This window comes from Mizuhopecten yessoensis, unplaced genomic scaffold, assembly GCF_002113885.1.
Source record: "Mizuhopecten yessoensis strain PY_sf001 unplaced genomic scaffold, ASM211388v2 scaffold8335, whole genome shotgun sequence".
In the NCBI taxonomy this organism is placed as follows: Eukaryota; Metazoa; Mollusca; class Bivalvia; order Pectinida; family Pectinidae; genus Mizuhopecten; species Mizuhopecten yessoensis.
In genome coordinates, this window is record NW_018407496.1 from 181,473 (window position 1) to 205,358 (window position 23,886).

The window sequence follows — 23,886 nt, forward strand, 5'->3', positions numbered from 1 at the left end:
GCCCAGTATCAGCACCCGCTTGATTGCTCCTAGTTCTCTGACATTTCTGATTGCTCCTAGTTCTCTGACATTTCGGTAATGGGGGGAAATTATAAGTTAGAAATGGCAGCAGTGAGAAAGTTGTGTGTTAAGTGATAAACATGCATTGTTTGGCACACAGTAACAGACGAAAACTTCCATCTGGAATAATTAAACATGTGATGCAAAATACATCTGTGTGTGAGTAAGCCAATTGATTACGTATTCCATATACCGTTGGAGCCGAGAGTCTTTATCAGAAAATCTGGGAGTCTGCTGGTGAATCTTAAAAGGCTGAAGCCTACAGGATCAAGGACACTTGGCCTATAATGTCATTACATCAGCTCTGTCAGAGGAATTCAAGGACAAAATGGAGATTATAACTAAAGAAAATTCAAGGTCAATATTGTGATGAATTCTAAATTAATCTCCTGGTCAATTTGTGATTGATTAAATTAGGGACTTTGACAAGTTATGATATTAAAAATTTAATCAACCTAAATCTCAGTCTTTAGAGGCATGACAAGCTTGCATCATAGTGTGACGGTCATGGGAATTTGAGTTTTTAAAGACATCTGAACTAATGGGAGAGAGAAGGTGTTGATAATTTAACTGATTTGAGTTGTAATCTACAGCTATACATTTTTCTGCTGTTTGTCCTCGGTGACAGTATGATGTAACTAGAACTCTCAGTTTTGGCTAGAGACCAGCTAAGTTTATAAGGGGAAGTTTCACAATGATGAGATTTAACTTACAGCCTTTGACAGAGGATTATAAACCACCAAAAGTATCTCGTAAATCTAGGCCTAATTATGATGGATGATCTGGTCTACACTTCAGCCAATGTCTGTCATCTCACCGCTGGGTGGCTATAGAGTGGTAGCCTCACACACCTATAAAACTCCTCCTATCTACTTTAGTAGCATCCCAGTTCAGGTGTCGACATAGTTATATGATCAACATTTGTTGTCTGGGCCTTTTTTGCAATCCTGTCTGTCTATACTTGTTCTGTTATACACTTCTGCATAAGAAACTCTTGTTTATCTTCATCAAAGTGTTTTTTTCATTTTGATATTATAGAGAAAAAAAACTTAGTTAATTCTCTCAATTAATTGCCTCCATAACATACCTTTTGTTTGTTAGACCTGTACAGTAAAATATTCTGAAATGAAAAAATGAAAGTAATATAATCATCTGTAGTGTAATAAATCCATGCCCATGAATATTTCTAAACATTTTCTTCAGGTTGGTAAATTTGGATTATGAGAAGTTCTTTTTACACAACCAATAAAATGTTCTATGCGACATTTTGATGACTAGTACGGTANGGTAAGTATGGATTATGAGAAGTTCTTTTTACACAACTAATAAAATTTTCTATGTGACGTTTCGATGACGATACCGTACTTACTAGTCATCGAAACGTCACATAGAACATTTTATTGGTTGTGTAAAAAGAACTTCTCATAATCCATGCCCATGAAGTTTTGTATTTGTTTTGTACCAGCTGTTTTGTACCAGCAATAAGCCCATGCCCAGTACTATAACATCATCATCATTGATAAATAAATTTTACAAATCAAGGTTGTATGGAGATTTATTGTAAAGCTCTTTTTACATTAATGGGGTCAAATTCAGGAAAACTCCCAGGGTCATTGTACCCATTTTGTAATTATTTTCCCCCTCACTCCCCCAGGGGTTATCAGACTAACGTGACTTTCCTGATAAAATCACAGTTTACGTTATGACTAACAGGAATTCATTTATACATTTACAGATCTTCATAACTATACAGTGTTTGGTTTACCAGGCCTGGAGTGTAGTGTATCAAATTATATCAATATTGCTGTATCATCTGATACAGTTAAATCAGTGGAAAGTGACTATCACTTACATGGTGGTTCAGTAGCACTTTGAAGTCGGTTGTTTTATTTTGAGTTTAATCATCTTGTTTTCAGGTATGTGTTCTGTAGGGATTCTGTAACCAGATCAATTTGTTCTGAGGTCCGAGTTCAAAGTCTGGTTAGCTTCTCAGCAGCTTAACACATTAAACTATTAAACATTCCAAAAAAAATGAAATTTAATACTTAAGTAACATGTATAGGGATTCAAAATGATTGTACGAAGAAAAAATCACAAATTAGCTGATGTATTTCTCAAAAATCACATTTTTAAAGTTAGTGTTACTGTCTCATTAAGCTACCCTGGTCCTGACTTTATTGTTTGTTTTATACAAGTAAAGCTATCAACTAATATCTGACAGGTTAATCTGGTCCAGTGGGAGAATGTCACATCTCACAACCTTTGTATGAACTGTTTTCCACAGCAGTGGGTAATGTTGATGTTCATCAGGGTTTAAAATCCTGTAAATACTGGGTCCTTCAGGAGGTGGAAGAATTCAGTGTTTTTAATATAAGCTGTTTCCACTCAGGTTGATAATTCTGATGTTCATCAGTATATTTATATAACTGTAGTAAATGTAGAAAAAAGGAACGTTTTGATGTCGCACCTCGTACAATCGTAAGTGACCTTTCAGTATTCGTGATCGCTGGACTGTATCTGCCTTACTTCTGACAATGTATTGTTAGGTAGTACCTGTGTATATAGGCGTCACGCTACATACATATATATGTGTATATACACCACTGTGCTGTGTGAAGCTTCAGATTCAAATTACTTTTGTGTGCCGCTTTAAAAACATTACATGTGGGAGTTACTTGCTGCCTGTTGAGTTCTGGATGTGTTGTTACAGAGGAGATGTGTTGTTACCGAGGAGACTGGTGATGAGCTGATGTGGAGGAAGGGGAAATCAAGAGATCTCCTCCTCTCCGGGTAGTGTTCAGTACGAGGGTAGTAATGGAAGGGTAGAGGGGTAAACCATCCCTGCCTTCACTCCTAGCGCACACGTATGATATGTGCTGGGCTTTGTTTAGTCCTCACTGATTGTTCACAGATAAATAAGAACTTGGACACCTCTTCCTGTTCTTCTCTAGTTAGATTCTATTGTGGGATTGTACCAATCAGACCTAGAGGAAGGAGGGAAGAAATGACAGATATATACTAATCAGGGACAGAACGCTGGATTTCACACACTGTCATCAATGGCTCATCTCTAATATAGCACAGAAGTAAAAAGTGAAAGAGTTCAACACTTATAAGGCATCAAGTTCCGATGAACTTGATTTAAACCTGTGCTTAAAAAGCTCATAAACGTAAGGTAAACATAACTCTACTGGAATATTCACAGAGGAAGAACAAGCAGAGCCAGAGGAGTAATGTGGATTATCAGCAGCATACCTACGTTTTTTATTTGTTTTTGCTAAGATAAGAAATCAGCATCATGTTCTTCCATCGCTCCAAGAAGTATTCTCTGGGTAAGTACTGTTACTGTCCTTTGTGGTCAGTATCTGACTTCATAATGTCTAGTACAGAGGTACCAAGTACTGTAACACAGAGCACGACTAGGGCTACTTTAACCTGATAGACAGTTGTTCTAAGTAGGTTAACTTGTTAATTAGGGTGACAATATGGGTAATTATAAAGAGCCAATGTTACTGCTGCCGTATTTGATGTAATAACGACGCCAGAGGCGGGTCAAAATATTATTGGGGCACCATTAAGTAGACACATTTTTTCTCTGACAACATTCTTCTATTGTAGAGACATGAATTTCTTTTTGTCCCCCTCTTTTGTTGATTTCTCTATTATTGAAGAAACATTGTATTGGTTACTGTTTAAACAGGTAAGATTCCATGGCAGAATACTACAGCATCATTTCGGTGGCGGATTTCGTCTAATTCCGTAAACCAACCAGAAGACCTCAGGAAATTATAAAATATGGTACATCATATTTCATTCCCCACAGAGATGTTAATATCCGCCATAAAACTGGTACTGGTTCCATTATTGAGGTACTAATGTGTTCAATAGGGTAATATATTGATGTTCCCCATAGAAATACTGGTGTTCCCCATAGAAATACTGGTGTTTCCCATAGAAATACTGGTGTTTCCCATAGAAATACCGGTGTTTCCCATAGAAATACTTGTGTTCCCCATAGAAATAGTGGTGTTCCCCCTGGAAATACTGGTGTTCCCCATAGAAATAGTGGTGTTCCCCCTAGAAATACTGGTGTTCCCCATAGAAATACCGGTGTTCCCCATAGAAATACTGGTGTTCCCCATAGAAATAGTGGTGTTCCCCATAGAAATACTGGTCTTCCTCATAGAAATAGTGGTGTTCCCCATAGAAATAGTGGTGTTCCCCCTAGAAATACCGGTGTTCTCCATAGAAATACTGGTGTTCCCCATAGAAATACTGGTGTTCCCCATAGAAATACTGGGGTTCCCCATAGAAGTGCTGGTTTTCTCCATAGAGGTGGTGATGTTTGGATGGATGTAGATTGACTTAACTAGATCAGAGGAGGATGTTAAAAAATAAAGGTATAAATACACACATACACTCTAGGAAATATGGTTTATTTATTTCTGTGCCAAAGTCATGCATTCTATTTGACTCTGTGCTATGAGGAAATGTGTTCTGATTCTACTTAGGTAATCAGGGCATGTGTTTTGACTATTTCTGTGCTGAAGACATGTGTTCTGACTCCATATATTTAAGACGTGCATGCACTGACTATTTCTGTTGGTAAGGACATGACTGTCTTTCCCAGTGTACAATAGGTGTTGTATTAACAGGGGTAATTACTGATGTTTGAGATATTTATAGACAAGCTGTAATGTACATGCCAAGGTGACCGCTGTTACATGACCATTGACCTTAGAAAGGACTTAGGTAATTACTGTGGTGGAGTTGTCAGGTGGGGTAGGCTTTACTGTCAGGTAGGCTTTTACAAAGGATGATGGGTAATAAGGCTGCCGACACAAGTGAATGATATAGACAGTTGTTACTGTGACTCATGTGGGAAAATTGTACGAAAATCAGTCGCCAACAAAATAAACAGTTCTGATATTCCTAAACTACTATTAAATGAACATGACTCAATGATGATAGATAAGTTCACCATATTTTTTGTAGCAGGTATATATAAAATACATGTGATACCTTGAGGACAAATTAAGTGAACACATAGAATAGAGCAGGGTCGGATGACTGCTTACTGACTTGTATCCTTCACAGATCTGATCAGGTCACCCAGGAAGTCTGCTGTAGAGGACACCTTCAGATAACGATCAGTGATATAGGAGGATATATCTGGGTGCACTCACAATCCCCTAGGTCTCTGTCTGTACTGTATTGTAACCGAACTCTTGGATCAGAGAGTTGATATTGTCCTGGCAGAAAAAAATGAAGAATTCAGTAAAAGGATCCCTGTACCACTGCCATAAACTGTAACTATGTATTAATTGGGAACTGGGTTTTCCCGACATGACTAGGGCTTTGATAAATCATTTCTGAAAAGAAAACCATACCTTGTGGTAAGAGAAATGATAAAGATGAAATATACGAATCTCATCAACAACCGTGTTCTGGGTGTAACAATCATACTGGGGGGCTAGTCCTGGATTCCAACCCTGAATTTTCAGACTACCAAACCTTCGTTTTAACCAATTGAGCTACCACCTGATCAACGGAAGTATCCTGGCCCAACTGTTCTACGGTTATGTTTAAACAGAAGTTTAGGGGAGGCTGCTGAAAAACCAGTGTAGTGGGATGGGATCCTTAAACCAGTTTGATAGTTTTACATGAGCCAGTGAACTGTGGTTGAAGGTCATTATACACATCAGGGACTATGACCTCTAACCTCTGAAATATACACCCATTCCTGCTGAAATAGAACTCTACTGATCATTATTAAAATGAAGCATATCAGTGACTTGGATTGCTCAAACAACATTACTAATTTTTGAATTTTTTGATTTCATACATGACTTGATCAAAGAGTTATTCAAAGAAATACTCTCTATGTTTGGCGGAAATAGTTCAATAGGTTGGTCGAAATATTGAGGGGACATCATACCAATTGTTACATATATAAACACTGCCCAGTCTTACAGCCTTTAGATTCAGCGTATTTTCTGTAGTAGCATCAAACTTGTCTCCGAGTGTCACCTCCGAGGAGACACCTGTTTGGAGAATAAACACTTGTATTCACCTGGTTAGATGTGTATTACGATTCAGTCATCTGACCTTCAGGGGTCAATTAATTCAATGGCAACAGATAACAACCCTGTGTGACAAATTAGTATTCTATCAGCTTTTAACTTAACAAAATTCATAAATGAAGATAAAGCTTGTCTGATCATGGAGATAAAAGTTATGAATTTAAATTTGTATAAATTGAACAAGATCAGGCAAAAAAAACCATTTTTTGTATAGCTGGTTAGCACGTTCAAGCTTGATTTTATTGGTTTTAAAATAAATGAAATGTAACAATAAGGGTGTGAAATGGAAGTAAACTGTGGCAGTTTAGGATAAGGAAAATGTTCTGTTATTACAAAATGTGATGAAAAACATTAGAACCAACAAAAACACAGAATTGATGGGGTGTTAAATACATGTTTATTTCACCATCAACACACTTATCTTATCCCAGAGATTGGGAGATGGGGCCATACCAACGGATCCTGGAGCTCCAACTTATAGCTGCAGTAAATCACAGCAAGATCTGAATGACTAAAACTTTTATTAACTCTAGTAATAAAACAGATTCCCGTATACAAGTCAGTCTATCAGTGTCAATAAACAGAGATATTGGGTGAAATTATAAAATCTGCAGTAAGAGAGGAGCATCTACTTCAACAGTAGGTGCTACAAAGTTGATATTTTAACTTGGTAGTCAATGACATTACTAGATGGTGAATGGAATGCCATAAAATGTCTTTTAGCACACATATTCGTTCTTAACTAGATTAATATTGAATGTCACCTGGAGTGCATGGTGAATCAATAAATTTAGGCGGTGACGAATGGGTTCTGTATACGTAGTAGAGGATGTTTACAGTACCATCAAGCCTTAACTTGTGTAATATTTCTGTGAGATAACTTTTTACTGTGCAGCTACTCTACATTCTGAATGTTTACAGAGATGGGGAACTCGTTAGCTGGGGAAGGTGTTCTGTCTCTCAAGAGACTAGGTGTAACCTGGAGATGTATGGCTGGAATCCTGGTGAAATGGAAAATAAAAAGCATAGCATGGTGAAGGGATTGGTAGACATGAAAGGGGGGAACCAATGCAGGCCAGCGGGGGAGCGAGGGGTGGGAAGTTGTGGGGTAACGGGGCTTGATATATGTCACAGGAAACAGGTAGTGCCTGTTACACTATATAGAAAGGACTTACTTTTGATTTAGACCAAGTGTTATAAAAAGTATTTTAGTATTATCATAAAGATATCATGTGATTAAAGTTTTCTGCATGTTAATATTCGTATATGTTTTTTAATAATAGATTGAGGTAATTATGTAAATGAGGCACCAAATTTATATTAGTTATTGACTCCAATGTGGTCCATTAGAATTAGAATCAGATTTAAGATTTTGGGCATTATGTTGATGATCATGGTTGAAAACATTGCTTGTACACAAAATACCAGTACATATACACATATACAGGTTCAGGGAACTATTACCTATTACAACCTCATCAAGGTCAAGGTGACTGTGTAGGCTTCAGCATACAACCTTGGAACACACACTGTCCCCAACAACATATGTCTAATCAGGTTTAATCTGTCCTATAGAAAGTACCGAGGACAATGACATCAGTGTTCACCACCTAAGTACAAATTACTGTAAACTTGAACATTCAGATTATGTAATACTTTTGATAATGTTATATTGATAAAATTTACTGAATGGAATTTAAAGAGATTTCTGTGTGGGGAATCCATTTCTATTTGTAGAAATAATGTAAAATCCTTTAAACTCAGTATAATGGGTTTCTTCTCCTATTTTTAAGCAGTGCTCTAATCCTTTATAGAATTTTTGTATCTTGGCAAGCTTACACATTTTTGTTCAATCTTGTGTAAATGTTGTGTGTCTGAATGAGCCAAAATGTGGCAAGTGCATTTAACACCTATCTCCTAATTGTCGTTTTCAACACTTCATCTGAACTGAAGCCTTAATTTCATCAGTCTGGTAGTAGGGGAAATTTGTTTTCATGACTACATTTGATGTGACAATGTAGGAGAAATCACTATTATTGGGGTGAAATTTCAAATTTGTGTCAGCAGGTTGTTAGCTGATTAGCTACCACCACTGAAGGAGCTAGATTTAAATCAACATTAAGTTAAATATGCCCCCCTTATATACCCAGTTTGACACCAGACTGGATTCCTAGCTGGGAGGTGATACTGCTACCTAGCAGGTGTCTGGGGGTGATTAAGAGGTATTGGCTCTTCACAGAACATCAAAGTCAAGCTACAAATAGAAAATACCTTCATTGAAATCATAATCAACAGGTCATTTCAAAATGACATGTTTTCAAGTAAAGGGATTTTCGTTAAGTATACCATTTACGAAAATTGCTTTTAAATAGACAATTTTAATTATTTTGTTTACTTAGGTCCTATGATGATGTAATGATTATGTTGTAAAACCTCCAATCATGAGTAAATCTCCTGCTGTACCGAGTGCTGCCTGGGGAGAATCTTAGGATCTGTGCTCAAGATTTCCTTGTTTTCATGTCATGTGCAAAACATCCATTTGGTAGAACTTTGTTTGACACTTAACATTCAGGTCCCAAAACATTCCACTGGATATATCAGATTAATGATACAGGTATATATTGTTAATTAAAAGTTTGTTTTTAATATCAAGGTAAGATTTTGTTATATGGAGATACCTTTTTCCTAAAACATCGGCTAAATAGTGGGACAACCGTATAAGCGGTGACTTGATAGTAGGACAACCTGATTATTGGTGGCTGAAAAGTGGGACAACCAAATTAGTGGTGGCTGAAAAGAGGGACAACTGAATTGGTGGTGGCTGAATAGTGGGACAGCCAGAGTATTTCTGGCTGGATAGCATGACAACCAGATTAGTAGTGGCTGAAAAGTGGGACAATCAGTTCAGTGGAGACTAGATAGTAGGACAACCAGATTATTGGTGGCTGAAAAGAGGGACAACCACATTAGTGGTGGCTGAAAAGTGTGACAACCAGATTAGTGGTGGCTGAAAAGTGGGATAACCAAATTAGTTGAGGCTGAAAAGTGGGACAACCAAATTAGTTGAGGCTGAAAAGTGGGACAACTGAATTGGTGCAGGCTGAATAGCATGACAACCAGATTATTGGTGGCTTGATAATGGGACAACCAGAGTAGTGCTGACTGGATAGTGAAACAACCAGATTTGTGGTGACTGGATAATGGGACAACCAGATTAGTGGTGGCTATGTGATGGGACAACCAGATTAGTGGTGGCTAGGTGATGGGACAACCAGATTAGTGGTAGCTAGGTGATGGGACAACCAGATCAGTGGTAGCTAGGTGATGGGACAACCAGATCAGTGGTGGCTAGGTGATGGGACAACCAGATCAGTGGTAGCTAGCTGGTGATGGGACAACCAGATTAGTGGTGGCTAGGTGATGGGACAACCAGATTAGTGGTGGCTATGTGATGGGACAATCAGATTAGTGGTGGCTAGGTGATGGGACAACCAGATTTTAGTGGTGGCTAGGTGATGGGACAACCAGATTAGTGGTGGCTTGGTTCGTGAGACTCTGGTTGTGGTAGTCCTGAGTTAGTATCAATTGATAGGATGTAGCAGTTTTGGCCCTGACATTGATTTGGCTGATATCAGGAGTCGGGACCAGATTAAGTTAGGAAGACCTAACATTCTACCTGTCATTAAAAGTTTGATGTGATGATTTTACAGGTATATAGAAGGTGATAAACCTATCTTCTGCTACAGCTGTAATTAATGTATGTTTGATGTCTGATATAGACTATCAATCACCTGTACATTCTATTTATAGAGGTGAAATGTTACTTATGGAGGTAAAATTTTACAAGGTTCAAATGTTCCTTACAAAGGTCAAATATTAAACAAGTTTTAGTAAGGTAGTCAAGCTCTTGTATACACTGTGAAGCACCAATTGTGCTACAGTTATAAGCTTCAAACAAGCACCTGCTTCAAACAAGAACCTGCTTCAGGGGAGCACCATTAAAGCTTATTAGAGTTCCTGTTTCAATGTATATTAACAGTAGACTTCAAAAGGACTTGAGAGCTGAAGCAGATGTCGGTGTCCATGTTTACAGCAGGGTAGCATGTCCTTTCAGCCAGCATTGATTTAGAATTATTCAAAACTGGAGAAAAATATTCATGTTTAAAGTAAGGTACTTAGAGGCAGGCATATGGTCCAGGGGAAGTGACACTTGTGTTGAGTGTTATCTGGGTCCTCATACCCCAACAATAGAAATAGGATCTGTTTTATAGCATCAGGCTTTCCGTTTAATGGTAACTCATTGTCCTTGATCTCTGTGTTGAAATAATGATCATATTACATTGTTATATTTACCGTACTTATAACAAACGCTATGGTAAAGCATTGAACATACCATATTTGACCTAAAAAGTGCCCTGTGTGCTTAGATATTTTTGAAATAAGAATCATAGCAGAAATGTTTGATATTCTCAATATATAGCCAAGATACACACACACTCATTTTGAATAAGTTGTTAAACTACAGTAAATTGTATGTTTATCAGTTTTTGTACATTACTTAACTTTTAATTTACTGCAAAGGGTTGTTTTCTTTTTGTATGCTACAGAACACTGCTGTCTTATGTGAAAAAATAAAATTTGGCATGGCATACACATACATACAGAACAGGCCAGCATCTGACTTTGTTTTGGCAGGTACCAAGGTACATATTATAAAGTCCTGATAACAGATGCTGCTACTTGTTCTTAAAAGTTATTGCCCAACTTTCATTATTTATATTGCTGTTTAAGAAGTAAATTTCACAGTCAAAAAAGTTTGTTTTGCCCATATTTTGTGCATATATTTTCAAGGTCACCTTATGAAGGTTTAGTATTACATTTTGGAGATAGATGCTGTGTGTATTTTATGGTAATATGGGATATTATTATATCACAGATGTGCTGATAAAGCTGCACAACACAAAATACTTCGTACATCTAAATGTAGGTAAAGCATGAACAGGTCACGTTGTGACAGTGGAACATGTAAACTGGTGGGTCACATTTACTGGTGGGTCACATATACTGGTGGGTCATATATACTGGTTGGTCACATATGCTGGTTGGTCACATATACTGGTTGGTCACATATACTGGTGGGTCACATATACTGGTGGGGCACATATACTGGTGTGTCACATATACTGGGGGGTCACATATACTGGTGTGTCACATGTACTGGTGGGTCATATATACTGGTGGATCACATATACTGGTGTGTCACATATACTGGTGGGTCACATACACTGGTGGGTCATATATACTGGTGTGTCACATACACTGGTGGGTCACATATACTGGTGGGTCACATATACTGGTGTGTCACATATACTGGTGTATCATATATACTGGTGTGTCACATACACTGTTGGGTCACATATACTGGTGGGTCACATATACTGGTGTATCATATATACTGGTGTGTCACATATACTGGTGTGTCACATATACTGGTGTGTCATATATACTGGTGTGTCATATATACTGGTGGGTCATATATACTGGTGTGTCATATATACTGGTGGGTCATATATACTGGTGTGTCACATATACTTGTGTGTCACATATACTGGTAGGTCACATAGACTGGTACACATATACTGGTGTGTCACATATACTGGTGTATCATATATACTGGTGTGTCACATACACTGTTGGGTCACATATACTGGTGGGTCACATATACTGGTGTGTACTGGTGTGTGACATATACTAGCGGGTCATATATACTGGTGGATCACATATACTGGTGTGTCACATATACTGGTGGGTCATATATACTGGGGTGGGTTACATATACTGGTGGGTCAAATAAACTGGGGTGTCACATACACTGCTGTGTCACATACACTGGTGTGTCACATATACTGGTGTGTCACATATACTGGTGGGTTACATATACTGGTGGGTCAAATAAACTGGTGTGTCACATACACTGCTGTGTCACATACACTGGTGTGTCACATATACTGGTGGGTCACATACGCTGGTATGTCACATACACTGGTGTGTCACATACACTGGTGTGTTACATATACTGGTGGGTCATATATACTGGTGTGTCACATATACTTGTGTGTCACATATACTGGTGGGTCACATATACTGGTCCACATATACTGGTGTGTCACATATACTGGTGTATCATATATACTGGTGTGTCACAAACACTGGTGGGTCACATATACTGGTGGGTCATATATACTGGTGGGTCACATATACTGGTGTGTCATATATACTGGTGTGTCATATATACTGGTGGGTCACATACACTGGTGGGTCACATATACTGGTTGGTCATATATACTGGTGTGTTTCATATACTGGTGTGTCACATATACTGGTGGTCACATATACTGGTGTGTCACATATACTGGTGGTTCACGTATACTGGTGGGTCATATATACTGGTGTGTCACATACACTGGTGTGTTACATATACACGTGGGTCATATATACTGGTGTGTCACATATACTGGTCAGTCACATATACTGGTGTGTCATATATACTGGTGGGTCACATATACTGGTGTGTCACATATACTGGTGGGTCATATATACTGGTGTGTCACATATACTGGTGTGTCACATATACTAGTGTGTCACATATACTGGTGGGTCATATATACTGGTGTGTCACATATACTGGTGTGTCACATATACTGGTGTGTCACATATACTGGTGGGTCACATATACTAGTGTGTCACATATACTGGTGGGTCATATATACTGGTGTGTCACATATACTGGTGTGTCACATATACTGGTGTGTCACATATACTGGTGGGTCACATATACTGGTGTGTCACATATACTGGTGGGTCATATATACTGGTGTGTCACATATACTGGTGTGTCACATATACTGGTGTGTCACATATACTGGTGGGTCACATATACTGGTGTGTCACATATACTGGTGGGTCATATATACTGGTGTGTCACATATACTGGTGTGTCACATATACTGGTGTGTCACATATACTGGTGGGTCACATATACTGGTGTGTCACATATACTGGTGTGTCATATATACTGGTGTGTCACATATACTGGTGGGTCACATATACTGGTGTGTCACATATACTGGTGTGTCATATATACTGGTGTGTCACATATACTGGTGGGTCACATATACTGGTGTGTCACATATACTGGTGTGTCATATATACTGGTGTGTCACATATACTGGTGGGTCACATATACTGGTGGGTCATATATACTGGTGTGTCACATATACTGGTGGGTCACATATACTGGTGTGTCACATATACTGGTGGGTCATATATACTGGTGTGTCACATATACTGGTGTGTCACATATACTGGTGTGTCACATATACTGGTGGGTCACATATACTGGTGTGTCACATATACTGGTGGGTCATATATACTGGTGTGTCACATATACTGGTGTGTCACATATACTGGTGGGTCACATATACTGGTGGGTCACATATACTGGTGGGTCATATATACTGGTGGGTCACATATACTGGTGTGTCACATATACTGGTGGGTCATATATACTGGTGTGTCACATATACTGGTGTGTCACATATACTGGTGTGTCACATATACTGGTGGGTCACATATACTGGTGTGTCACATATACTGGTGTATCATATATACTGGTGTGTCACATATACTGGTGGGTCACATATACTGGTGTATCATATATACTGGTGTGTCACATATACTGATGGGTCACATATACTGGTGTATCATATATACTTGTGTGTCACATATACTGGTGGGTCACATATACTGGTGTGTCACATATACTGGTGTATCATATATACTGGTGTGTTACATATACTGGTGGGTCAAATATACTGGTTTGTCACATACACTGCTGTGTCACATACACTGGTGTGTCACATATACTGGCATATATACTGGTGGGTCACATTTACTGGTTGGTCACATATACTGGTGTGATATATACTGGTGTGTCATATATACTGGCGTGCCACATATACTGGTGGTTCACGTATGCTGGGGGGACATATATACTGGCGTGTCACATATACTGGCCAGTCAAATATACTGGCCAGTCACATATACGGGGGGGTCACATATACTGGGGGATCATATATACTGGTGTGTCCCATATACTGGTGGGTCACATATACTGGAGTATCATATATACTGGTGTATTACATATACTGGTGGGGCAAATAAACTGGTTTGTCACATACACTGCTGGGTCACATACACTGGTGTGTTACATACACACGTGGGTCATATATGCTAGTGTGTCACATATACTGGTGGTGTGTCACATATACCGGTGTGTCACATATACTGGGGGATCATATATACTGGTGTATCATATATACTGGTGGGTGACATATACTGGTGGGTCTAATATGGGGCACATATACTGGTGGGGCAAATAAACTGGTTTGTCACATACACTGCTGGGTCACATACACTGGTGGGTCAAATATGGGTGACATATACTGGTGGGTCGCATATACTGGTCCGTCACATATACTGGTGTACCATATATACTGGTGTGTTACATATACATGTGGGTCATATATACTGGGGGGTCAACATATACTGTTGTGTTACATATACTGGTTTGTCACATACACTGCTGGGTCACATACACTGGTGGGTCAAATATACTGGTTTCTCACATACACTGCTGTGTCACATTCACTGGTGTGTCTCATATACTGGTGGGTCATTTATACTGGTGGGTCACATACACTGGTGTGTTACATATACACGTGGGTCATATATACTAGTGTGTCACATATACTGGTCGGTCACATATACTGGTGGGTCATATATACTGGTGGGTCACATATACTGGTGGGTCATATATACTGATGGGTCACATATACTCTGGTTGGTCATATATACTGGTGGATCACATATACTGGTGGTTCACGTCTACTGGTGGGTCATATGTACTGGTGTGTCACATATACTGGTGGGTCATATATACTGGTGTATCACATATACTGGTCAGTAACATATACTGGTGAGTCACATATACTGGTGGGTCACATATACTGGTGTGTCACATATACTGGTCGGTCACATATACTGGTGTGTCACATATACTGGTTGGTCACATATACTGGTGGGTCATATATACTGGTGGGTCACATATACTGGTGTGTTACATATACTGGTGGGTCATATATACTGGTGTGTCACATACACTGGTGGGTCACATATACTGGTGGGTCATATATACTGGTGTGTCACATTTACTGGCTGGTAACATATACTGGTGTGTCACATATACTGGTATGTCATATATACTGGTGGGTGACATATACTGGTGTGTCACATATACTTGTGGGTCAAATATACTGGTGGGTGACATATACTGGTGGGTCATATATACTGGTGGGTCACATATACTGGTTGGTCACATATACTGGTGTGTCATATATACTGGTGGGTGACATATACTGGTGTGTCACATATACTTGTAGGTCAAATATGCTGGTGTGTCACATATACTGGTGTGTCATATATACTGGTGGGTCACATATACTGGTGGGTCATATACACTGGTTGGTCACATATACTGGTAGGTCACATTTTCTTCTGGATTATATATGGTATATGGGTTGTTCACATATTTTGTGGTGAGTGGAAAATACTGGTGGGTCACATATATCGACTGATGCTTCATACTCATATCTTGATGATAAAAGTATCAGTTCAAATAAAAAAGAAAAAATATTAGAAGTTAATTGAGGAAGTTGAGGTTATAGGTCAAACATCTGCATTGAAGATAAATTCTTTCATAAGACTAGGTTGTATTGTTAGATCAATATTTCTATTAGATACAGGTACACCACTTGTTTTATCAGTAGTGGTCACTATATGTGTACTTTCCAACATCTGTCCAGTTCCTTTAAGTCTTGACCACAACTATACAATCCTATGTGTACTGCTGGACAGCAATACATCTGTGTATTGACCATACTATTCAATTGTATGCTAATATTGGAGGTAAGGCTTCATTGTGCTATTTACAGTAGCCAGGTGCAGCAGATGGTCACCCCTGCATTTCTAAGTGGCTAGTCCTAATTGGCTTAGATAATTGGACACTTGACCTGGGAAGGTGAACTGGTCAGGTGATGAAGTTTGTCGTGGATTTAGTCTCTGACTGGTAGACTAAAGTTCTTTGTAGACTTACACTGAGACTAAATTTTAGGTAGACTGTAGCTCATGCAGCTTTAGACCCTGTCTTTGTGGACAAATAGACTCACCTTTGGGGACGAATTTTTGGAACATCCTGCTATAGTTTTGTATGATTTAACATATATGGGAGTACAGGAGACTATCAGTAAATGAATGAGATGTGTTATGAGGTATGTACTGAAAAAATGTTACCACTACTAGTGACAAAATGGTAAGTAGGAGTTATCACTGACTAATCAATCTTGCAGTATCAGATGATTTTTTAAAAGAATGGAAGTTATTTTGATTAATTTTCTTTTGTATGATATTATTTCATGGTTGTTGTATGTTTATTGTGTACTTCAGTCACAGGACTTGATTTTATAAATACAAGTGTTAGGGTTGAGATGTCATCAATGGTACCTATAAGTATACCCCTGAAAACGAAGTTTGGGGGGTTGATAATCACCTTGTCCTTCCATCTGTCCATATCTCCATGAACCTTGTAAGCAGAACTCCTTCTGATCTGTTTGGTGTATACCTGACTCAGTGAAAGTACATTACCTTTAGATGTGCATGAAGAAAGGAATTTTTGATTCGACTGCTTTTGTCTCGCCGCCATGAAGTAGTGGAAGCGAGACTAAGGTGTGGCTTTTCCGGCGACTGGCAACGGCAGTGGCCTCAAAGTTTAAGTTAGATTCTCTGAAAGTATACTTGCTACACAAACAAAACTTGCACCATAGATGCATCTTAGGTAGTACATCTCAACCCATGCATCCAATGCTAAAAGCAGCATACATTTCATGGTCCATTGACCTTGTCAGCATCTCCATCAACACTAAGTTTTTGCGTTTAAGTTATGCTTTCTCTGAAAGTATAAGGGCTAGACCAACCTGACTTGCACCATAGGCGCATCTTAGGTAGTAAATCCTAACCCATGCATCAAATGCAGGATGTGGCCTATCTTTCATGGTCCATTGACTTTGTCAGCATCTCCATCAACATTAAGTTTTTGCGTTTATGTTACTTTCTCTGAAAGTATAACTGCTAGACCAACCAAACTTGCACCATAGATGCATCTTAGGTAGAACATCTCAACCCATGCATCAAATACTGGATGCAGCCTACATTTCATGGTCCATTGACTTTGTTAGCATCTCTATCAACATTATATCTTTGCGTTTAAGTTACTTTCTCTGAAATGTGCATTGATGGTCACAGGCAAGACATATCAATCCGAATGGCTTGTCCTGGAGTTATGGCCCTTAAAACTTTAAATTTCCGCTCCATAAACTTTGTTAGTGTAACTCCTCCTGAACTGTTTGTTTCATTTTGTTTGTAACTTGGCACAGCGAAAGTACATTATATGTAATCGGCCTGAAGGAAGGGATTTGTGATTTGATTTTTATACTTCTGCAAGTCGAGTTTGAATACCTAGATAAGATGAAGCAGGATATATACCTTTGTGTTTCTCTAGGTGATATTTAGTTGTAGTGATACTGTATATTAAAACTGAGCCGTTTGAATCTCCTATCTAGGGTACTTGAACCAGATGCTGCACTAATTTTATGAACCACAGTTTGTTACTAGAATATATCCACACATCATTCACAGATCTTCCAGTACAGTTAGTCAGGGAGACATTCATTTTACCCTCATACATGCCATAAAGTTTCATTTGTCCAGAAATTAATCTGGTTTATTAAACATTAGGCATGTACATGATCTATAGTTTAACACTTGTAAACAGGGGGTGTCGTCAGTCCTGGTTATAGCTGTGAACACTCTGTAATGTGGGAAACCTAGTGTGGGTTACATCTGATTGATGTATGTATAACTAAAGGGAATCCCTAATGTGTCAGTTTCAGATCTATAACAGAGCTATAACGACACAATCACCATTAAATGATTGATAATTGTGTTCCTTTTTCTCAGTTTAGTAAAGATAAATCATAATAATTTTTGTAAGTTGCTAGATATGAATGATTATTTTCAATGCTCACTCTGTCATCATCATCAGTAAAATAATCAGTCTTGTGTAATTACTAGGTTCTGGATGGTCAAGTGAATTGAAGTCCCCTTCCTGCCAGTAATTTGAATCAGTGTGAACAGTGCTTTTATAGCTAAATAAAATGTCCTAATGCATCTTTTGAACAGTTCTAATGGTATGGAACACAGTTCTAATGGTGTGGAACACAGTTCTTATGGTATGGAACACAGTTCTTATGGCATGGAACACAGTTCTAATGGTATGGAACACAGTTCTTATAGTATCGAACACAGTTCTAATGGTATGGAACACAGTTATAATAGTATGGAACACAGTTCTAATAGTATGGCACACAGTTCTAATGGTATGGAACACAGTTATAATAGTATGGAACACAGTTCTAATGGTATGGAACACAGTTCTTTTCAAACATGTTGCATGATGCCTGTTAGCACATATCTGGGAGAATATGTTTGACCAGAACTCACAGTGTTGCATACCATCATTAATGTTGAGAAGATGCATTTCAATCCTTAAAATGTATAGCCATTACATGGGTAATGGAACTAGGCCAGTATGACCACTGCAGGTAGCCATGAAGCTCAGTTAGTTATAGTGTTCGTCTAGAGTTTAGAGGTCCTGGGTTCGAATGCTGGTCAGGCGCTGTTGCATTTTCTCTTTTCTGTGACACCCACAAACAAGTAACAGCACTAGCTTATTGATATCTGATTTCCCCTCCCATTTCCTGGTGTGCAGTGTTCATCGATTGAATGGCTTTCCCAGGGCTGTATTGTAAACTTATGGCATTACCATCAAACTGCGAAAGTCATTATTCAAACATTAAGACTTTTGATTTGATGTATGGGAACATCAGTGAAATTTGGCAGCCCTACTTGAGGTGTCTACAGACAGACTATACAGAGCATGCTAATTGATTCATGTGCATTTAGTGCTTGCATCAACTACCCAAGCAGATGATATACACAGACAGTGAATCAGTATCCTGTATATCACACTGCCAGGCTTTCCCTCTATGTTTTTTTTTTATATCCCTCCCTGTATCCTGTAAATACCAATGCCAGCCTTCCGGTAGCTTTTAGTATGTTTCCCTCCCTGTATCCTGTAAATCATAATGCCAGCCTTCCCTGAATGTTTTGTTATGTTTCCCTCCCTGTATCCTGTAAATCACACTGCCAGCCTTCCCTGAATGTTTTTGTTAATTGTTTCCCTCCCTGTATCCTATAAATCATACTGCCAGCTTTCCGGTAGTTTTTAGGTCACCTGAGCTTTAGCTCAAGTGACCTATTGCTATCCGTTTTCGTCCGTCGTCGTCCGTCGTCCGTTAACATTTTACATTTCAAACTTAAAGTCAAGTTCTGCTGGACCTATTGAACTGAAAGTTGGTAGGAATGATCGCCTTATGGTCCTGACAAAGTGTTGTTATTTTTTCGGGTCAATCAGAAATACAATTTGGCTGCCATGGCCACTATTTTGCTACTAAGTTCTAATAGGCCGATCTCACTTAAAACTGGTCTCGGAATGATCAGCTCATGGTCCTGACAAAGTTAAGTTAACATTATACTATTTTTTACTCAAATTGGTACATATTTCAACAACAAAAATAAATACCAAGACTCAGGTGACCGTTAAGGCCCATGGGCCTCTTGTTTGTTATGTTTCCTTCCCAGTATCCTGTAAATCACAATGCCAGCCTTCCCTGAATGTTTTTGTTATGTTTCCCTCCCTGTATCCTGTAAATCATAATGCCAGCCTTCCCTGAATGTTTTGTTATGTTTCCCTCCCTGTATCCTGTAAATCATACGGCCAGCCTTCCCTGAATGTTTTTGTTAATTGTTTTCCTCCCTGTATCCTATAAATCATACTGCCAGCCTTTCCTGAATGTTTTTGTCATGTTTCCCTCCCTGTATCCTGTAAATCACAATGCCAGCCTTCCCTGAATGTTTTAGTCAGCTTTTATTCCTGGATCATATCATGGAAACAGTAGAAATCCTCAATCTACAACCATATATGTCATTGCTAGGATGTGAAGAAATGAATACTATCATGCTACTAGGACTGCCTCTGGGGTCTGGCCTTGCCCTAGGGTACTTACTGCCTGGGTCATTTCCTAGAAGCGGTTGAATATCCACCCTATAACAACCATATGAATAAAATTGCAAGGCAAGAAGAGATGAATACACTCTTGATATTTAGGATACGACCTGGGATCCGGCCTTGTTTCTCAGGACTTATTTCCTGGATCAAAAATGAAATGAATACACTTGATGTCCTTGGGGTCTTGTCCACATCTAGGGATTTAGTCTTCATTACATCTTATACTTCCTGTGCTCCTGTGATGAACGAATATTCTAAAGGTTTTGAATTGAAAAGAAAATTCTAGGTTAGCTATTAGGGCCCCTGCAGGGTGTCTTGTTATATTTCCATCCCAGTATGCTGTTATGTTTTACCACCAGTTCATTACTTGTATAATGTACCTAAGTTTCCACTCAGACTGCTTAACAAAGATGTTGGCAGCATCCGCTAAACTCCTCAAGTTTCATGTGATGTTTGAGACACTTACATAAACTTCTTTTCTCATTTCGGCAGCACTGAATCTTTTTCAAAGTATTTTATTTCTTCCTTCAAATATCTTTTTATGTTTGAAACACTTGTATAAACTTATTTTCTTGTACATTATATGTATATTTTTTGCCATTGCCTTTCGCCTTTCATCTGCAGCCCTCTGCAGTTTTCTGCCTCCGTTGTTCTGTAACTTCTCATTTCGAATGGCTGGCTTGTACCTCTCAGTTTAATTTCCCTTGAACAGCTGATTGTAAACTAGCAGGTAAACACTTAGATAGTTCGGTTACATCTTACCCATCTGGTCACCAGATTGCAAAGCATTGTTAGATTGAATTTATATTCATTCTAACATTCAAATGTAAATTGTTTTGTAACTACACATTTATGTCTATTGCCATATTAAAATAGGATACCTTTAGCATGTTACTTTATTGGCTGATGACAGATTTTGTACTGAGTTTTAAATTTATGAAAGTTTGCTCTATATAAATTGTATTGGCATGCATTGTGAGTGTGAGTGTACTTGTACGAGTGCTGTTCTTGCTCAATCAGAAGTAATTTCCTGGAACATTAAATCACCAGCGCTAGTCTGCCTCACCTGCCCTCCTCAACCATAAAAACATGGCAGCTCTAATGTGATGCCGTCCACCTTCCATCATCTCCATCACATTAAAGCTGTGAAAAAATGAAAAGAAAGTCAAGAAGACCAGAACCATTTATTTCACTGAAAGTTTTTATGTGTAACTTAACTCATCAAATTAAAATTCGGGCTAGAGTGTTGATTTCACTTACCCGGTAATTAAAAGTTGGAAGGTTTATTTTCTGACAACTGATTGTTAACTCTTACAGTGGTCAGATTTTCATACTTCTAGTAAGAGATAACAACAAATGCATTAGACATTGTTTATTTCAATAAATGTAACATATTTGTGTGTACATAATTATATTGATACATCTCCAATGGCCACCTTCAGTCTATCTCTGTATCTGTCTAGATCTGTCTATCTCTTTATCTCTCTATCTCTGTCTATCTCTAGATCTGTCTATCTCTTTATCTCTCTATCTCTGTCAGATCCCTTTCTCTGTCTAATTCTGATAACTATCTATGTGGTTTTTCTGTCAGATTGCTGTCCCTTTAATTTCTCGGGTGCATATAAGTTCCTTTGTGTTTCTGCCTGTCTTTATCTGTTCTGTCTCTGTATCTCTTTCTGTCAATTGCCGATAAGTTGTCTTTTTCTCTGTCTGTCTCTGTTTCTATCAGCTGAAATGAAAATCTAAAATTGTTGTTGTTTTTCACAACAAATGTTTCTGGTACTTTACCATCTTTGAGATCTACTGTTAGGGTAGATTTGTGAATGGTACTGATTAAAGGGAGGTAATCTAGTTCATGACCAATAACATTGGTTAGTGAACTGATGACCTTAGGGGCCGCTATCTGCACCAACAGCCCTTATCATTACCTCTCAGGCCAGGCTCTCTCTGACCACGGTGTACACACAGTTGTACATTGGAGAAGGGGGATAGATTTGTAATGTACCAGATCCAACTTCATTTGCTGTGTAAACAAGATGGTGTGAAACCCTGTAACAGTTTGTTGGTGTTGGACATGTAGATTGTGGGATGATTGACATCCAGCAGTAAGGGAGGAATAGCAGTAGAGGGGGGTCCAATTGGGGTAGGCGAACTTAGGGAAAATAACAGTAGAGGGGGTTATAGTTAGGTAGGGGAGGCACAGTTAGGGAGGAATAAAGGTAGAGGGGATTATAGTGGGGTAGGGGAGGCACAGTTAGGGACAATAACAGTAGAGGAGGTTATAGTGGGGTAGGGGAGGCACAGTTAGGGAGGAATAAAGGTAGTGGGGGTTATATTAGGGTAGGGGAGGCACATTTAGGGAGGAATAAAGGTACAGGAGGTTATAGTGGGGAAGGGGAGGCACAGTTAGAGAAAAAAACAGTGGAGGGGGTTAAAGTGGGGTAGTGGAGGCACAGTTAGGGAGAAATAAAGGTAGTGGGGGTTAGAGTGGGGTAGGGGAGGCAAAGGTAGGGAGGAATAAAGGTAGTGGGGTAAGGGAGGCACAGTTAGGGAGAATAACAGTAGTGGGGGTTATAGTAGGGTAGGGGAGGCACATTTAGGGAGGAATAAAGGGAGTGGGGTAGGGGAGGCAAAATTAGGTAGGAATAAAGGTAGTGGGGTAAGGGAGGCACAGTTAGGGACAATAGCAGTAGAGGAGGTTATAGTGGGGAAGGGGAGGCACAGTTAGAGAAAATAACAGTGGAGGGGGTTAAAGTGGGGTAGTGGAGGCACAGTTAGGGAGAAATAAAGGTAGTGGGGGTTAGAGTGGGGTAGGGGGGGCACAGTTAGGGAGGAATAATGGTAGAGGGGGTTATAGTTAGGTAGGGGAGGCACAATTAGGGAGGAATAAAGGGAGTGGGGTAGGGGAGGCAAAATTAGGGAGGAATAAAGGTAGTGGGGTAAGGGAGGCACAGTTAGGGAGAAATAAAGGTAGTGGGGGTTATAGTAGGGTAGGGGAGGCACAGTTAGAGAAAATAACAGTGGAGGGGGTTAAAGAGGGGTAGGGGAGGCACAGTTAGAGAAAAAAACAGTGGAGGGGGTTAAAGTGGGGTAGTGGAGGCACAGTTAGGGAGAAATAACGGTAGAGGGGATTATAGTGGGGACGGGGAGGCACAGTTAGGGAAAATAACAGTAGAGGGGGTTATAGTTACGTAGGGGAGGCACAGTTAGAGAAAAAAACAGTGGAGGGGGTTAAAGTGGGGTAGTGGAGGCACAGTTAGGGACAATAACAGGAGAGGGGGGTATAGTGGGGTAGGGGGGGCACAGTTAGGGAGGAATAAAGGTAGTAAGGCTTATATTTTGGTAGGGGAGTAGTTGTAGTAGAGAAAAGTGGTCATAGTGGTTGTGGAGAGAGATTTTGTGTAATAGGAATATTGGAATTAGGAAGGGTTTTCTGGTTTT

General features: G+C 39.1%; 1 protein-coding gene across 9 annotated transcripts in view; it reads left to right on the forward strand.

The window, feature by feature from the left end:
• The window catches only part of LOC110455629 (disabled homolog 2-interacting protein-like), a 241,543-nt gene that overhangs the window by 79,226 nt on the left and 138,431 nt on the right, over positions 1 to 23,886 (forward strand). For 2 of the 9 annotated variants that reach the window (XM_021505864.1, XM_021505865.1), the window contains exon 1: positions 2,683 to 3,392. The exons of the other annotated variants lie outside the window; for them this stretch is intronic. In XM_021505864.1, coding sequence (XP_021361539.1) covers positions 3,359 to 3,392 — 34 coding nt within the window. In that variant the 5' untranslated portion in view covers positions 2,683 to 3,358. Of the gene's footprint in view, positions 1 to 2,682; positions 3,393 to 23,886 lie in introns of those variants that run through there. 9 annotated transcript variants of the gene reach the window in all.